At 35.5% G+C, this 12,715-nt stretch overlaps 2 protein-coding genes across 2 annotated transcripts; both read right to left on the reverse strand.

Moving 5' to 3' along the window:
- Positions 1-398: 398 nt before the first annotated feature.
- Positions 399-4,853, reverse strand: LOC101208677. Its single transcript, XM_031883170.1, has 5 exons — positions 3,374-4,853; positions 2,812-2,910; positions 2,117-2,161; positions 1,184-1,321; positions 399-938 (listed from the first exon to the last, which is right to left on the reverse strand). The coding sequence occupies exons 1-5, from the start codon at positions 3,758-3,760 to the stop codon at positions 609-611; spliced, it is 999 nt and encodes a 332-aa protein (XP_031739030.1). The 5' UTR covers positions 3,761-4,853; the 3' UTR covers positions 399-608.
- Positions 4,854-6,241: 1,388 nt separating this feature from the next.
- LOC101208921 (nucleolin) lies at positions 6,242-10,809 on the reverse strand. Its single transcript, XM_004133929.3, has 12 exons — positions 10,289-10,809; positions 9,431-9,975; positions 9,240-9,329; positions 8,899-9,138; positions 8,257-8,478; positions 7,866-8,154; positions 7,483-7,793; positions 7,291-7,400; positions 7,079-7,128; positions 6,903-6,976; positions 6,713-6,809; positions 6,242-6,518 (listed from the first exon to the last, which is right to left on the reverse strand). Exons 1-11 carry the CDS (start codon positions 10,626-10,628, stop codon positions 6,714-6,716), a joined length of 2,367 nt encoding a protein of 788 aa, XP_004133977.1. The 5' UTR covers positions 10,629-10,809; the 3' UTR covers positions 6,242-6,518; position 6,713.
- Between the last annotated feature and the right edge of the window lie 1,906 nt (positions 10,810-12,715).

The following is a 12,715-nucleotide window of genomic DNA, read 5'->3' on the forward strand; positions in this document are numbered from 1 at the left end:
ACTACGTATCAATTACTACCTCCATGAGCATCGATGATGATTAACCATTGCTCAAGTTTGAGAATTGGGACTAAATACTAGGAGGAGAATTGGGACTAAATACTAGGAGGCAACCACCGACAAACTCGCATTGCTCGGGTTTGAGAATTGAAACTAAATACTAAGAGACAACCACCAACAAACTCACAAATAAGTAGTGAATACGTTTGACTTGGATAGATGAATTTGAATTCTAATTGTAATTTAAAATTATTGATTTTATAATTTTTTTATTCCGATGATATACTATGATATATAGAATAGGTTCAAATACAAAAATCATTTTGCTAGATTTAAAAATATTTTCAACAGTTATTATTTAAAATAATTTATCTTTAAACAAATTTACAAACATCTCCTAACAACAACAATCAATTTAATTAATAAACTCATCTAAATGCCCCAATAAACAATTTAGACAAGTAGTGCAATTAATTAGTTTTATACAAAAGTACGATAACACAAATCAGTTATATTGAAAAGATTCCTCATTCTCTCTCCAAATGGCCAAAATGGAAAAGGAAAGTGACCCTCTTGAAAATCGGCATATAAAATTTCTATTTTATAGTTCAGTCAGTCTTCGTTCTTTTTAATCGAAAAGGAATTGGTTTTTCCAAAACAGAGACATTTATGTTATACCAATTCTCGGATTTTGTAGGAAGCTGTGCTATTTTCTCTACCATTTCCATGTCTTCTGGAAGAATAGAACCAAACACAGTGTACGCCTTACGCCATTCGTCGTGGTTGGCGAGGCTGATAAAAAATTCCGGGCCTGAACCAACCCAAGCAATGGATCCTCTTCTAATGGCTGGACAATCTTCCTTGGGATTCTCCTTGAATATGACTCCATGTGCTTCAAGAGTTCCTTGGATTAGAGCAAAAGGAGGACCATATGGAGCCTATAAAGCACACAAGAAAAGAAAATGGAAAATAACACATTAAAATATACTCAAATATAAACGATAACCGAACTACAAGATGAACTAAGTCTTTGATTTGAATTCTTTCGATCTTAATATCAGCCTTGTGGCCTAATTCACCCATGGAAACATTCTCAGCATAGTGATTACTTAAATCTTTTAGAGCAGTGATAATGAGCTTGCATCTCAGTAAGCTATTAAAAAGTAGAGCCCGTTACGCTTACATTGTCGATATGATCCCCATTGGAAAACCAGAAGGTTCCGCGACTTTCAGCACGATGAAATTGGCAACCAACATAAGAGCTCAATGCTAAGAGCTCGAGAATAAAGTTCACAGAATGAGGAGCGCAGTCAGGAAAAAGCTGGGAGAGAGAGTCAAATATCAATTTTATACTCCTTTATGGTTGATGAATGCTGCATAAAATACAAGGAACGTAAAAGAACAAAGAGAGGGAAGATAAATCTAAAATCAATTTTTAAAAAAACTAAAACCCCTATGACAAGATCATAAATTTTTGTTTTCCCAAAAAACCCCCAAAAAGAGGCTCTGGTAGAGGAAGGTATTGAACAAAACATTTTAATGAGAAAAAACTTCATTTGGTAGATGACAGTAAAAAGAAACAAGGAGTGAGTGTGAGTGATTACTAAACTAACTATTGCCAATGGTAAGAATATTAAAGAAATTCTCAGATTGAACCAAGTGACTGCCAAAAAATATAAAAGCTAAATTATTTACAAATATATGTAAAAAAAGAATCCCAACCCAACTTATGTCGTAGGTTCCAACATTTGTCTGATGTTTCGAAAAATTTATGAAAAGCCAAGGGTTTATATTGCACCTCTTGAAAGAAGAATGATACTTTTTTAAACAAAAGGGCAAAGCCTGGGGGTAGATTTTATAATTTAAGCCAAAAGATAATTCTACCAGATATTGGATCTCTTAAACTAGGGCATTAGTTACAGCCCTAAAAGCCAAGCAGGCTATGACAAAGCATAGTTATAGTTTTAGTTTTAGCCGCCAGTTAAATAAGCATTGAATGACCATATTTTTTTATTGGAAGACAAGAACCAAAAACAAGTAAACTACAAGCTTTAGAAGTACAAATCTGAGACGATGTCATGAAAGAGACTTCTTGAAGATGAAGAAAATAACGAACCTTAATGCGAAAGGATCCATACTCTGTCTCCATGCGAATTATTCCCTTTAAAACAAGATAAGGAGAGGTTATTTATTAATCGAGGCTCAAACAGAATACAATTGAAGACTGGATGAGAAGTTCTGCATTTAACCATTATTTTATTCAACTGCTTCATTTACATCTCACATTATTAAGTTGATTATTAGAAGGGACATATTAGTAATTAGTTAATAAGGTGGTTAGGGTTTTAATTACAAATAGAGGGTTTGGGCTGAGAGCAAGTTATGAAGAAATTTGTAGTGAATTGGCTTGGGTGGGAGTTTGGGAGAGTCTAGTCCTCTAGGGCTGGGTTACTTGTTCTTGTGATGTAAAGCTTATATTTTAACATATTGTTCATATTTGATTGTTCTTGAGTTGTTGGGTGTCCTTGAGTATCTCTTGGTTGGGATCCTAAAGGAACCATCCCCTAACTATTAGTTTCTAAAACTTGAGTCCAAATAGAAACTTACTTTACTACATAAAAGAACATAGTATTTCTTACAATCTACTGTCCTCACGTATTCGCATGAAACTGAATCCATTCAAACCCCTATCTTACTACTTCGAATCAAACAAATTCAATGAAACAATAACAATATGCACTGGTAAACAACATCCAATATAATCACAAAACCTTAGATACACTGAATGAGGTTAAATGAATTGCAAAGTACCTCAGTTTTCCCAAACATGAGGCCAGAAGTCCACATGACTTGATCTCCTGAGGCTCTTATGTCAGGGCTCAAAATATCCTTTTGTTTCTTCAACCAGCACTGGCAGGCAGGTAAAACTATAAATATAATCTTCAAATTAATCAAAATGAAATAAATTCACCGAACTAAACCAAAGAGCCTTTGTTGAATTCTGATGAAATTAACGAATGTTCCTTCATTTTGCCATGTACAACAACCATCGACCAGGAAACTCCGTAAAGAGAAACTGGAAACTGGATATATTGACCGATTTGTATTTGCAATACCAACTTGCATGCACATGATAATGAACCATCTAAAATTGAGCTGCTTTCACAATTTCTTGATCATGGTTTTCGTATTTTCAAGAAAAACCAAAACAAAATGATTATAAACAGGGCCTAAAGATATATTTGACACCAGCTTAATGTTCTTCCATATACTCATCCTTTAGGCTGCCATGAGTGGCATCAGAATTAACTCAACAACAATGGAACAGAACCAGAAGGGGAGATAAGAAAAAAATGATAGTCCGAAGTCATACCTCACCAAAATGTGGTCCGCAAGCCTTGGAATCACCACAGAACACCCAAGAATCACACCAACACAGTCCACTGTGACCATCACACATGGCTTTGCAAGCCAAACAACACTCCCTCGATGAATTGAGCTTAAAATCAGAACCCCATTTCACAGCATCTCCCCACAGCTCCAAATGATCAATACCTCGGCAACACTCTTCGTTGTGCTCCCCACTCTTGAAAACACCGCCATTATTAACAAAATCGGAAGTAGAAGAAACCTCGACGGAAGTCGGCCGAATAGACCCAATTAAGCACCGATAGACCATAAAGCAGGAAGAAATACCCATGAGGAAGACGATTGTAAGCGCACAAACACCACGGACGGCGTCACTTTGCCTCCGGCCCATCTGATCTGTAGAACTGAAATTACCAACGGCAGGGTATTTGGCTGATGGGTTTTCTATAAATGCGTTCAAGGAATTGTCAAAGGTTCATATTATGACGAATGGAGAACAAGAATGGATGGCGATGACAGCGAGGAACGGCGAAAAGATGGAGAAATCTTGCCGTTTACGTCCAAGTTTCCTTCTTCTCATACTATGTTGGCAATGAATTTTACTTTTAATCCTCAATCGGTTATTGTTTGCATTGGTGGAACCACACAAAAAAGGAATTGCCGTTCCATTTTCCTTTTTCCGGTGAGAACCAGACTCACCAAAACCAGAATTCCACCGTTGGTCATAGAACACGCACTAAAAAAAGAGGTTTCGATACAAACTATTTACACTTGTAATTCCCCCCAAAAAAAACACTTACTAAAAATCGAAGAAAACTTAGATGCTGCCGGGCAGCAAACCACCTTTTCCCGCCCAGCCACGTGGCATAACTTCGTGGCACGTTTACGTTTATCTTAAATTTTTAAAATGCGTCCTTTGTTTCCAATTATCACTTTCTCAATTTGGCCATTCACCGAAATTCCCTTTTCAGTTGTAATCCATTAATGTCTTCAGGTTTTTGAAACCATATCCAAATTTATCCATTAGTTTTTATTAAATTAACAATTGTTATTAGGAACGAAACCCCCCAAATTCACGTCTTATAAATGTTATCCATTAGTTTCAATTTTTAATAAATTAAAAACTCTAACTAATTTTCATAAATAATAAGAAATTAAAAGTTCAAAAGAAGGGAGAACTAAACGCACAAACATTAAAAAAAGTCATCTTTAGACTGGGAAAATGATCATTAGAGGTGTTTATAAAAAGTCATGATTCAAATATCGCAATCAACCCATCCCGTAGGATTTGGGTTGGGTCAAAAATAGGACAAAGGGTACAATTCTAAGATATTATAGTAGAATGCAACGCCGCAGCTTAGTAGTATATTAATTCTGACCCGATAATAGAGCAATATTCAAATGGAAATTTGTCGTTTTTTTTTGTTGAGAGTTCAATGGATGGTGGATCTGGATAGCTGTTGTTAACAGTACTTTGAAACGATGAACAAAAGCAAAGAAATCACACTTAATTACGTAAACCACAACCTACAATACAATGTAACAAATCATAGGATCACCAACGACGTTGAACATTTGAGTGTTTCGCCCTTGAAAAGCTACAATAACTGGAAAATCATTTGGAGTAAAAATGCTGGAAACAAACAAATATTATTTATTTGATTGATTGAAATTTAGCCTAAGTTTACATGATATTGAGTTGGCTCTGGGCATTATACACAAATACAAATAAAGATGATAAGAAGCAAGCACAAATAAAGAACCTTTTAGGTACCCAACAAAGCAGTCTGCCCTGCACCAACAAAAGCAACTCCACCTGGTGTCTTACACTTCACTCAAATAAAATCAATATCCTGAAACACTTCGCAACCAATATAACAATGTACAAAGAACCCTTGCATGTTTAAAGACCTGACTACCCTTCGTCAACTAACAATAATAATTCTTACTATAATAATAATAACAATCAAATCAATCACCAAAAGCTGTACTGAAAAATGAAGTGTCAAAAGGATGAAGAAAAAGGGCTAGGACGTCCTTAAGTTTCCAAAACAAAACCATTTCGCCAATAATTCTGAAGACAGATGAAAAGTCATTGTGTATCAGAGCACACAACTTGAAAGAAGAAACATCATAGTCTGTTGTGTGTCATAAATTCTTACGTCCGAATTAATTAATTCCAAACAGGAAAGAAGAAATCAGAGTCAGGGTTTTGCTTCCAACTTCAACTAGACTTTGGCACCCACACTCCAAAATCTTTTGCTTCCAAACAAAACGAAACACTGATGTCAACCCTTTTGAACACTATGGAAGAGTCGGAGTAAAAAATAAACACAACACTTAATTTTCTCCATGGGGGTAAACACGACCTCTTTAGCAGAACAACTTCAATAGCAAATACTCCACCTTAGTCTAAGATAAAAAAACCATCTTTTTCAACAAGAAATGAACCCTCAGTTCCAAATCAACAATACCAATAAGTCATAAAACATATTTATTAAAAGCTCCAGTAAATCTCTAAGTTATGTCATCAAATAAACACTTAAAATATATGGAACAAAAGTCCAGAATCTTTTAACCATTACTAGAGAATATCCAAAAACTTGATGTTTCTTGCATCATCATCAAAATATCAAATGACCACACAGGCAAATTTACCCATCAATCAAAATATGGCTTTTGCTAACTGTTGGTCAGCCCTACAAAACCATTGAGAGGGTTTCCATGACTACATTAGTCCAAAAGGGATCAAAAAGAATATTCAATTTCCTCACTTGTCCCCCAATGCCATAATTCATGTCCATACTCCAAAATGAAAAACGAAGCAAGAACATCACCTTCAATGTTCTCTAGAGAAAAACATAAATGCAACTTATGAGAGAATATGCACAATCAGGCACGTCTTTCTTCATTTCTGAATATGTCACAAGTTCCCTTACATGGTCCAATCCAGAATTACAAATATCAAAAACCAGCAAGGTCTTAACAACTTAACCAGTATGGTCCATCATTCAATACATATTCTAGAAATAAAGTTCAGAGGCGGTTATAATCTTGATAAAGTTTCTTCCCAGAACTGTAGGCAGATAGATAATGCACGCTTCCCAACATTGTCCACATCCTATAGAAGCCTCTTTTTCATATTGAGTCTGTTCCATAAACAGATAACTTGTGACCATATTGTTCCACTTCCACCATTCACAGTCTTCTTAGAAAGAAGAATGGCATTCTTCTTAGGGAGAAAAATGTCTCCAACATAGAAAAAGCAGGAGGGGATATGCAACGAAAAAGAGAGAATAATCATGGCAAGAATAGAACAATCAAAGTACAGTATGTGACTCACATCAATAGTATGATCCAGAACCACCGCTGCCCATATAACTGCTTCCCCCCACACTACGACCAGGGTACATTGACGAGTAAGAAGAACTGCCACCAACCTATCAAAAGCAAGGGACATCTTTATCAATATGAAGAAAAAAAATGAAAAAACCCACAACACAACCAAAAGAGAATGAAAAACTATGACATACATTGCTACCACGGGTCATATAGTCCCCGCCATAGCTAGACGAATACATTCCACCGACATCACTGCTAAAAGAACCTGAAAGATCAATGAAAGCTCATGAGCATAAAATATTAAGTCAAATTTACTGACTATCACACAACCTGATGGCTTCCAATACAAGTAGTATTAACCCCTAACCTGATATGGAACTTCGACTATCATATCCTCCAATATTTGATCTTCCAATCCTATAAACAGAAATCCGTGTTGGTAAAAAAATAAAAGTAGAAATGACAGTGCAAATAAAGTGTAATTAGATCTCATCATCAAATTACAATCTATTTATTCCATTTATGACAATTTTTCAATACCCATCAACTCTATCTATATTTTCAGGTATTTTAACATACCTGCTATCATAAGCATCACCATATTGAGAAGCACCAGCACCATAATCGTAGTCTAAACGACTTCTTGATTGACGAACACCAGTATCAGCATAAGCTGGAGGCACATCACTCTAAAAGTTGGCCAAAAGAAGTTAGGGCATACTTACACGAAATCAAAATTACCTGTGTTAAAATGCATGGTATAAATCTTACCATTGAAGAATATGGTCGTTTCGATCCAATTAGAGCATCATAATCGCGTGCACGGACATCACGGTAGCTTGGTGGAGGGGGTCTTTCAAACCTCCGGCTGTATCCATCATCTACATAAGCTCTTCTGGGTGCATCTCTCCTAGGTGGATCAGAGAAGGCAGCAGCCCGAGAAGCATAATCATCTCTGTAGGATGGATTTCTTTCTGGTACAACTCTGGAGGCATAATCAACTAGCATCCGGCTTCTGGATGGATGCAGCTCCTCCCGTCGACCATAATCCCTCTTCAAGCTACTCTTTGAGTAAGAAGCAACTGTACACAAAAATACATTAGTGACTCGGTTGAATACCACCAACTCAGCTTTCCATATAAATTTATGCATACCAGGAGGACCCCTGTCGTAAGACCTCGCTACAGCAGCAACAGGTCTTCCTCGTGGTGGCACTGCAATGACGGGACGTCTATCTCTAACACCACTAGGCCTCTTTACACTGACCGGTGGGAGATGGCTGCCAACACCTCTAACTCCACGAATAGGAATACTTCGTGGAGCTGGTCGTGTCCAAGAACCCCTTACACGTCCAGTTGTGCGCCCAGGCCAATAATCAGTACGACTAGCATGTTTTCCTTTGCCTCTTTGCAATGGTCTGGATAATCTAGCCCTTACTTTAGCCTAGTAAACAAGGGAATTGAAGAAAATAAATGTTTCGGAAATAGGAACCTCTGAAGTACTGTAGAAAGTCGATACCATTAATTCCTCAAAACAAATATATACCTTGTTGTCCCCTTCACCAAGCTCTGAGTTGTTGATGCTCTTTGCACAGGAAACCGCAGCATCATGTGTGTCAAATGTAACAAAGCCAAAATCCTTTCTCTTCGCCGAAGGCATATTTCGAGCAAGCTCAATTTTCTCAATCTCCCCATACTTCTTTAGAAGTCCTCGAACAAATTCTTCATCCCATGAGGCAGGGAGACTATCAACAAAAACAGTCTTGACCTGTTTGTGTGACAAAAAAACAATTGCAGAACATTGAACATTACAACAAAAGCAATATGAAAAACAATATTTGAATATCAACTACATGTAATGAAAGATGGACGTAAATACATGTAGAAAAATAACAAATACCCACCCCCAGTCAACTGGACATTTGATGACCCAAAAAAATACAGCATGAAAAGATAAGAGAAACCATACAAAACAAATACCCCCCCTTCCCCACCTTTATGGTAACTATCTTGTAAAGTAATGAAAAGCTCCATATTCTATATCCAGGAAACATATTCTCATAATCTTGAAAGATTAAAACAAAGCTGGTGGGCACCAATAATTTAATTCCAATAGGTTAATGTGCCAGAAAAATTGGATACAGAACACTTCAATTGAAGAATTTCAATTAATTATCTCAATGCTAACCTGTGCCATAATTTCATCACCAGGATCTATAAAAGAATCAGCAAACGACACTTTGGCAGGCCTATCAACTCCAAATACAACATCCCTTTTTTGAAGACGCTTGAAGGCATCCATAGCATCTGAACGAGATGAAAATTCCAAAAAGGCAAATCCACGATTTGATCCTTCATTATTACTATCCTCTACCAGTGTCAGATCCTCAACATTATCAACTCCATAATGTTTCAACTTCTCCTTCAGCTGGATCCATATACATTTATCATAATGTCAGGATATTCATAACTCCTCGTTACAAAAAAAAACTCACTGATCAATAGAATTTGATAAATCCATTAACTTACAGCATCCTTTTTCCATGTCTTGCATATGTTACCAAGAAAAAGGGTGTCGCTATCTTGACTTGGAGTCACACCACATTGTTTACCATTAATCTGGAATTTCATTAATTGAGATAAAATAAACTTTTGGTATGTCCAAATCTTACCGTTGCCTTAAGTAAACATGAAAGGATTTAAAAAAAAAGCTTAAATACCACAGGATTCTTCAGCTCTGACACAGCTCGTTTTGCCTCTTCCACAGTAGCAAAACGTAAGAATGCAAAACCTTTGTTCTTCTTTGTCTGCGGATTCATCATTAGCCTGACTTCAGTGACTTCACCAACTGCACTGAAAACTTTCTTCAAATCCTCCTCTTTTACGTCCTTGTCCAAGCCACCAACAAACACTTCAAACTCCTTGCGTTTACGCCTCTCTTTAACAACTTCATGATGCTCATCCTCATCGGCATCAACCATGCCAGCGTGCTCATGGTCTTCACCACCTTGCTGATCATCATCCTCCCCCTCAAGATCCTCCTGAGCATCCTCAACATCCTCTTCAACCATATCACCTTCCTCATCCCCCACATTGTCCTCAGGCTCCCCCTCCCCATCTACCACTTCCTGAACATCCTCCTGTTCAATTTCTTTTTCATCATACTCAAACCCTCCATCCTCATCAGGTTCTGATTCGGGATCGTTATCTTCGAGATCCAAGCGCTCGTCCTTCCCATATTCTTCATCCTTTACTTCTTCTTCTTCTGAAACGAGATGTAGATTGAAGATCTATCCCGGTCAACAAACTCACTCGAGAAAACACACCGGGTATATTAAAAATGAAGAACCAAAGCGTAGTACTGAAACTTGGCATAGAAAAACTTACAGCTTCTCGTCAAGGTACGAAAACATAATACATACAAAACTCAGACTATTAGCTAAGGAGATGATAGCAATTTAAGACAATGAAATTCCCAAAAAAACATAATTAACTTGTATCACACATATAAATAAGAACCCCAACAATAATTACTAACCCTAACGGCGACGTGCCCGAATTTAGAGGACAGTACTTACTTTTAGGAGGAACAGATTGTTTCGAATCCGATCTGACTTCGCGCGAAGATTCGACCTCCCCAACGTCTACAGCAATCGGCTGTTTCTCCTCGACAACTACCGGTTTATTCTGAATAACAGGCTTATCTTCTACAACAGGGCTTTTTTCCTGAACCGCGACTTCCTCGCGAAGCTCCTTGGTTTCAACCTCAACCACCGATACCTCCTCAACCTTCGCCGTCTCTTCCACAACCTCCCTTTCCGCCGGCTGATCTTGTTTCTTTGGCGTCCCTCTGGTAGTCCTTCCACCTCTCTTCGCTCCCGCGGATGCCGAGCCTCTCTTTACCGTCCTTGGAGGCATCTCGATGAATTCGCAGAATAGATCTGAAACGTAGAAGATGAAAGAAACCCTAGAATCACTCTTGATATAGCAAATCGCAAGAAATATTGGAAATGAAATGAAGAAACCCTAGAGAGGAAGAGATATTGGAATTTGGGAATATATAGAGCGGTGGAAAATTAGAAACCCTAACGAGGACGTCAAATTTATATAAGCCAAGAGGGGTTACTTGTCTAGTTCACTCAGACCATGGCTTACCATGTGAGCGCTTTTATAACCGTCTAATGGCGCGTGTAAAGCGCGTATGATGTTATTATTTTATTAAATAGATTCTTCTTAGTTTGTTTGCCTTCGTTTTCAAAATAAGTTAAAATAAATGCGTTTGCAGCGTTTCTTTTGCCATTAAGGTATAGTATTTGTTTTGTTAATTTTCAAAAAAATAAAATCAGCCAATGACATTTCTTTCTTTGACATTTCTCTTTTTCCAATCGTCAATTGTTATTATAATTTTTCGATTAAAAAAAGGGAATATAATGCCTCAGAATTTATCGTTTATCTCAATAAATAAATTCTATTTTCATGGGTTTTATTTTTTTAAAAAATCGTTTTTTTAATAAATAAACTGTTTTCCTTGATATTTAAAAATTGTTCCATAAGAAAAAAAAAATATCACAATTTTAATTTTAAAAGTTTATTTTAGTTTATTATATCTAAAAATAACATATTTCTCTGTTTATTTGCCGAATATTAAATTACCTTTTAAAACACGCTACAATTCCAAATGAAACTTCACTTTATTGATGCTTAAGTATATAGTACACCTATTTTATTATTTATGAAAATGGCAAAAACAAAATCCAATGCATACATATAAAAGTTTGAATTTAATTATTTTTACTATTTTTTTTAGAAAATCACAAACTTTAAAGATATTTTTACAAAAATATCTAAACTAATTTGTCACATGAATTTCCTTTATTTATTTTAAACAAACATTCTAGCATGTATGGGAGAATCAATTAATGTCAAATAAAGCTCACATGATCACCATGATCACAATTATTCTCATTTTTTTGTGGTACATACAAAAAAATATTTGTGGTACATACAAAAAAATATTTGTGGTACATACAAAAACAGAGAAAAGAAAAAGAAAGACATCTTATGTTATATTGCCAAATATCTAAATACTCGATCTTGGAATATTAAGTCAATTTGATTTCATTATTTATCTTTGATATACGTTCATTCACGACGAACGTTATGAATATTTAGTTAAAGTTGATACAATCATCATTGTAAACTTTTAACATCAATGTTACCAAGTTCGAACGATTCAATTCAATGTAAAATATGATGATTATTTAAATGTTACCAAATTCGAACGATTCAATTCAATGTAAAATATGATGATTATTTAAATGTTTTTTCAAACCACAAGTGGTTTCATAAACATTTGAAAAATTGGCGTTGATTTTTTCCGAAGACTAAATACATTTTTTTCTTTTACAAATTTTTTTTCGAACCACTTGCTTTTAACAAATATTTTAAAAAACCCACACAATTTCCACACAAAATCGAGTTAAAACTTCGAATGATACGGATCAAAACAAAACATCATATAGATGTGTTAGGGCTTGAAAGTGTTTTGAAATATAAATACGATGTTTAGGTTGGAGCTAATATGTGTTATTTGGTTTGTATATATCGAAATTGAAGCATTTATCTCATAATCAATCATTAAAAGAAAGCACTTATCTACAATATCGGAATCTACTAATAATTTCAATAATGGATGCCATTTCAAACAAATAAATATACCAACATCTTATATTTAATTTTCAATGAACTTTCAAAGTTTAATAATTTGAATTTAAAAGTTTCAAAAGAACCAATCAAAGTTGACTTTTTAATACCACTAAATATCTCTTCAATCAAATGCTACTAAAAAATCAACTTGGCTTATCTAAGTTTTTAAAAGCAAAAGGGGAAAATATATTATATAAAAAAAAAACAATTCAAAAAATTACATTATTAATTATTTAAAATTATTTTAGTCTTAAAAATAAAACTTACCAAACACATACCAATCTTTACTCAACATTATT

The sequence above is a fragment of the Cucumis sativus genome, chromosome 3, assembly GCF_000004075.3.
Source record: "Cucumis sativus cultivar 9930 chromosome 3, Cucumber_9930_V3, whole genome shotgun sequence".
In the NCBI taxonomy this organism is placed as follows: Eukaryota; Viridiplantae; Streptophyta; class Magnoliopsida; order Cucurbitales; family Cucurbitaceae; genus Cucumis; species Cucumis sativus.

Bases quoted from the DNA above. Each gene is read 5' to 3' on its own strand.
- LOC101208677 (XM_031883170.1), bottom strand. From the start codon at position 3,760: ATGGGCCGGAGGCAAAGTGACGCCGTCCGTGGTGTTTGTGCGCTTACA. The intron at 1,322-2,116 runs GTTCGTTATTTT...TCTCTCTCCCAG, and splicing joins ATGGATCCTTTCGCATTAAG to CTTTTTCCTGACTGCGCTCC. The intron at 939-1,183 runs GTAAGCGTAACG...TGTGCTTTATAG, and splicing joins ATGGGGATCATATCGACAAT to GCTCCATATGGTCCTCCTTT.
- LOC101208921 (XM_004133929.3), bottom strand. From the start codon at position 10,628: ATGCCTCCAAGGACGGTAAAGAGAGGCTCGGCATCCGCGGGAGCGAAG. The intron at 8,479-8,898 runs GTTAGCATTGAG...TCACACAAACAG, and splicing joins GTGATGAAATTATGGCACAG to GTCAAGACTGTTTTTGTTGA. The intron at 8,155-8,256 runs GTATATATTTGT...CTTGTTTACTAG, and splicing joins TTGGTGAAGGGGACAACAAG to GCTAAAGTAAGGGCTAGATT.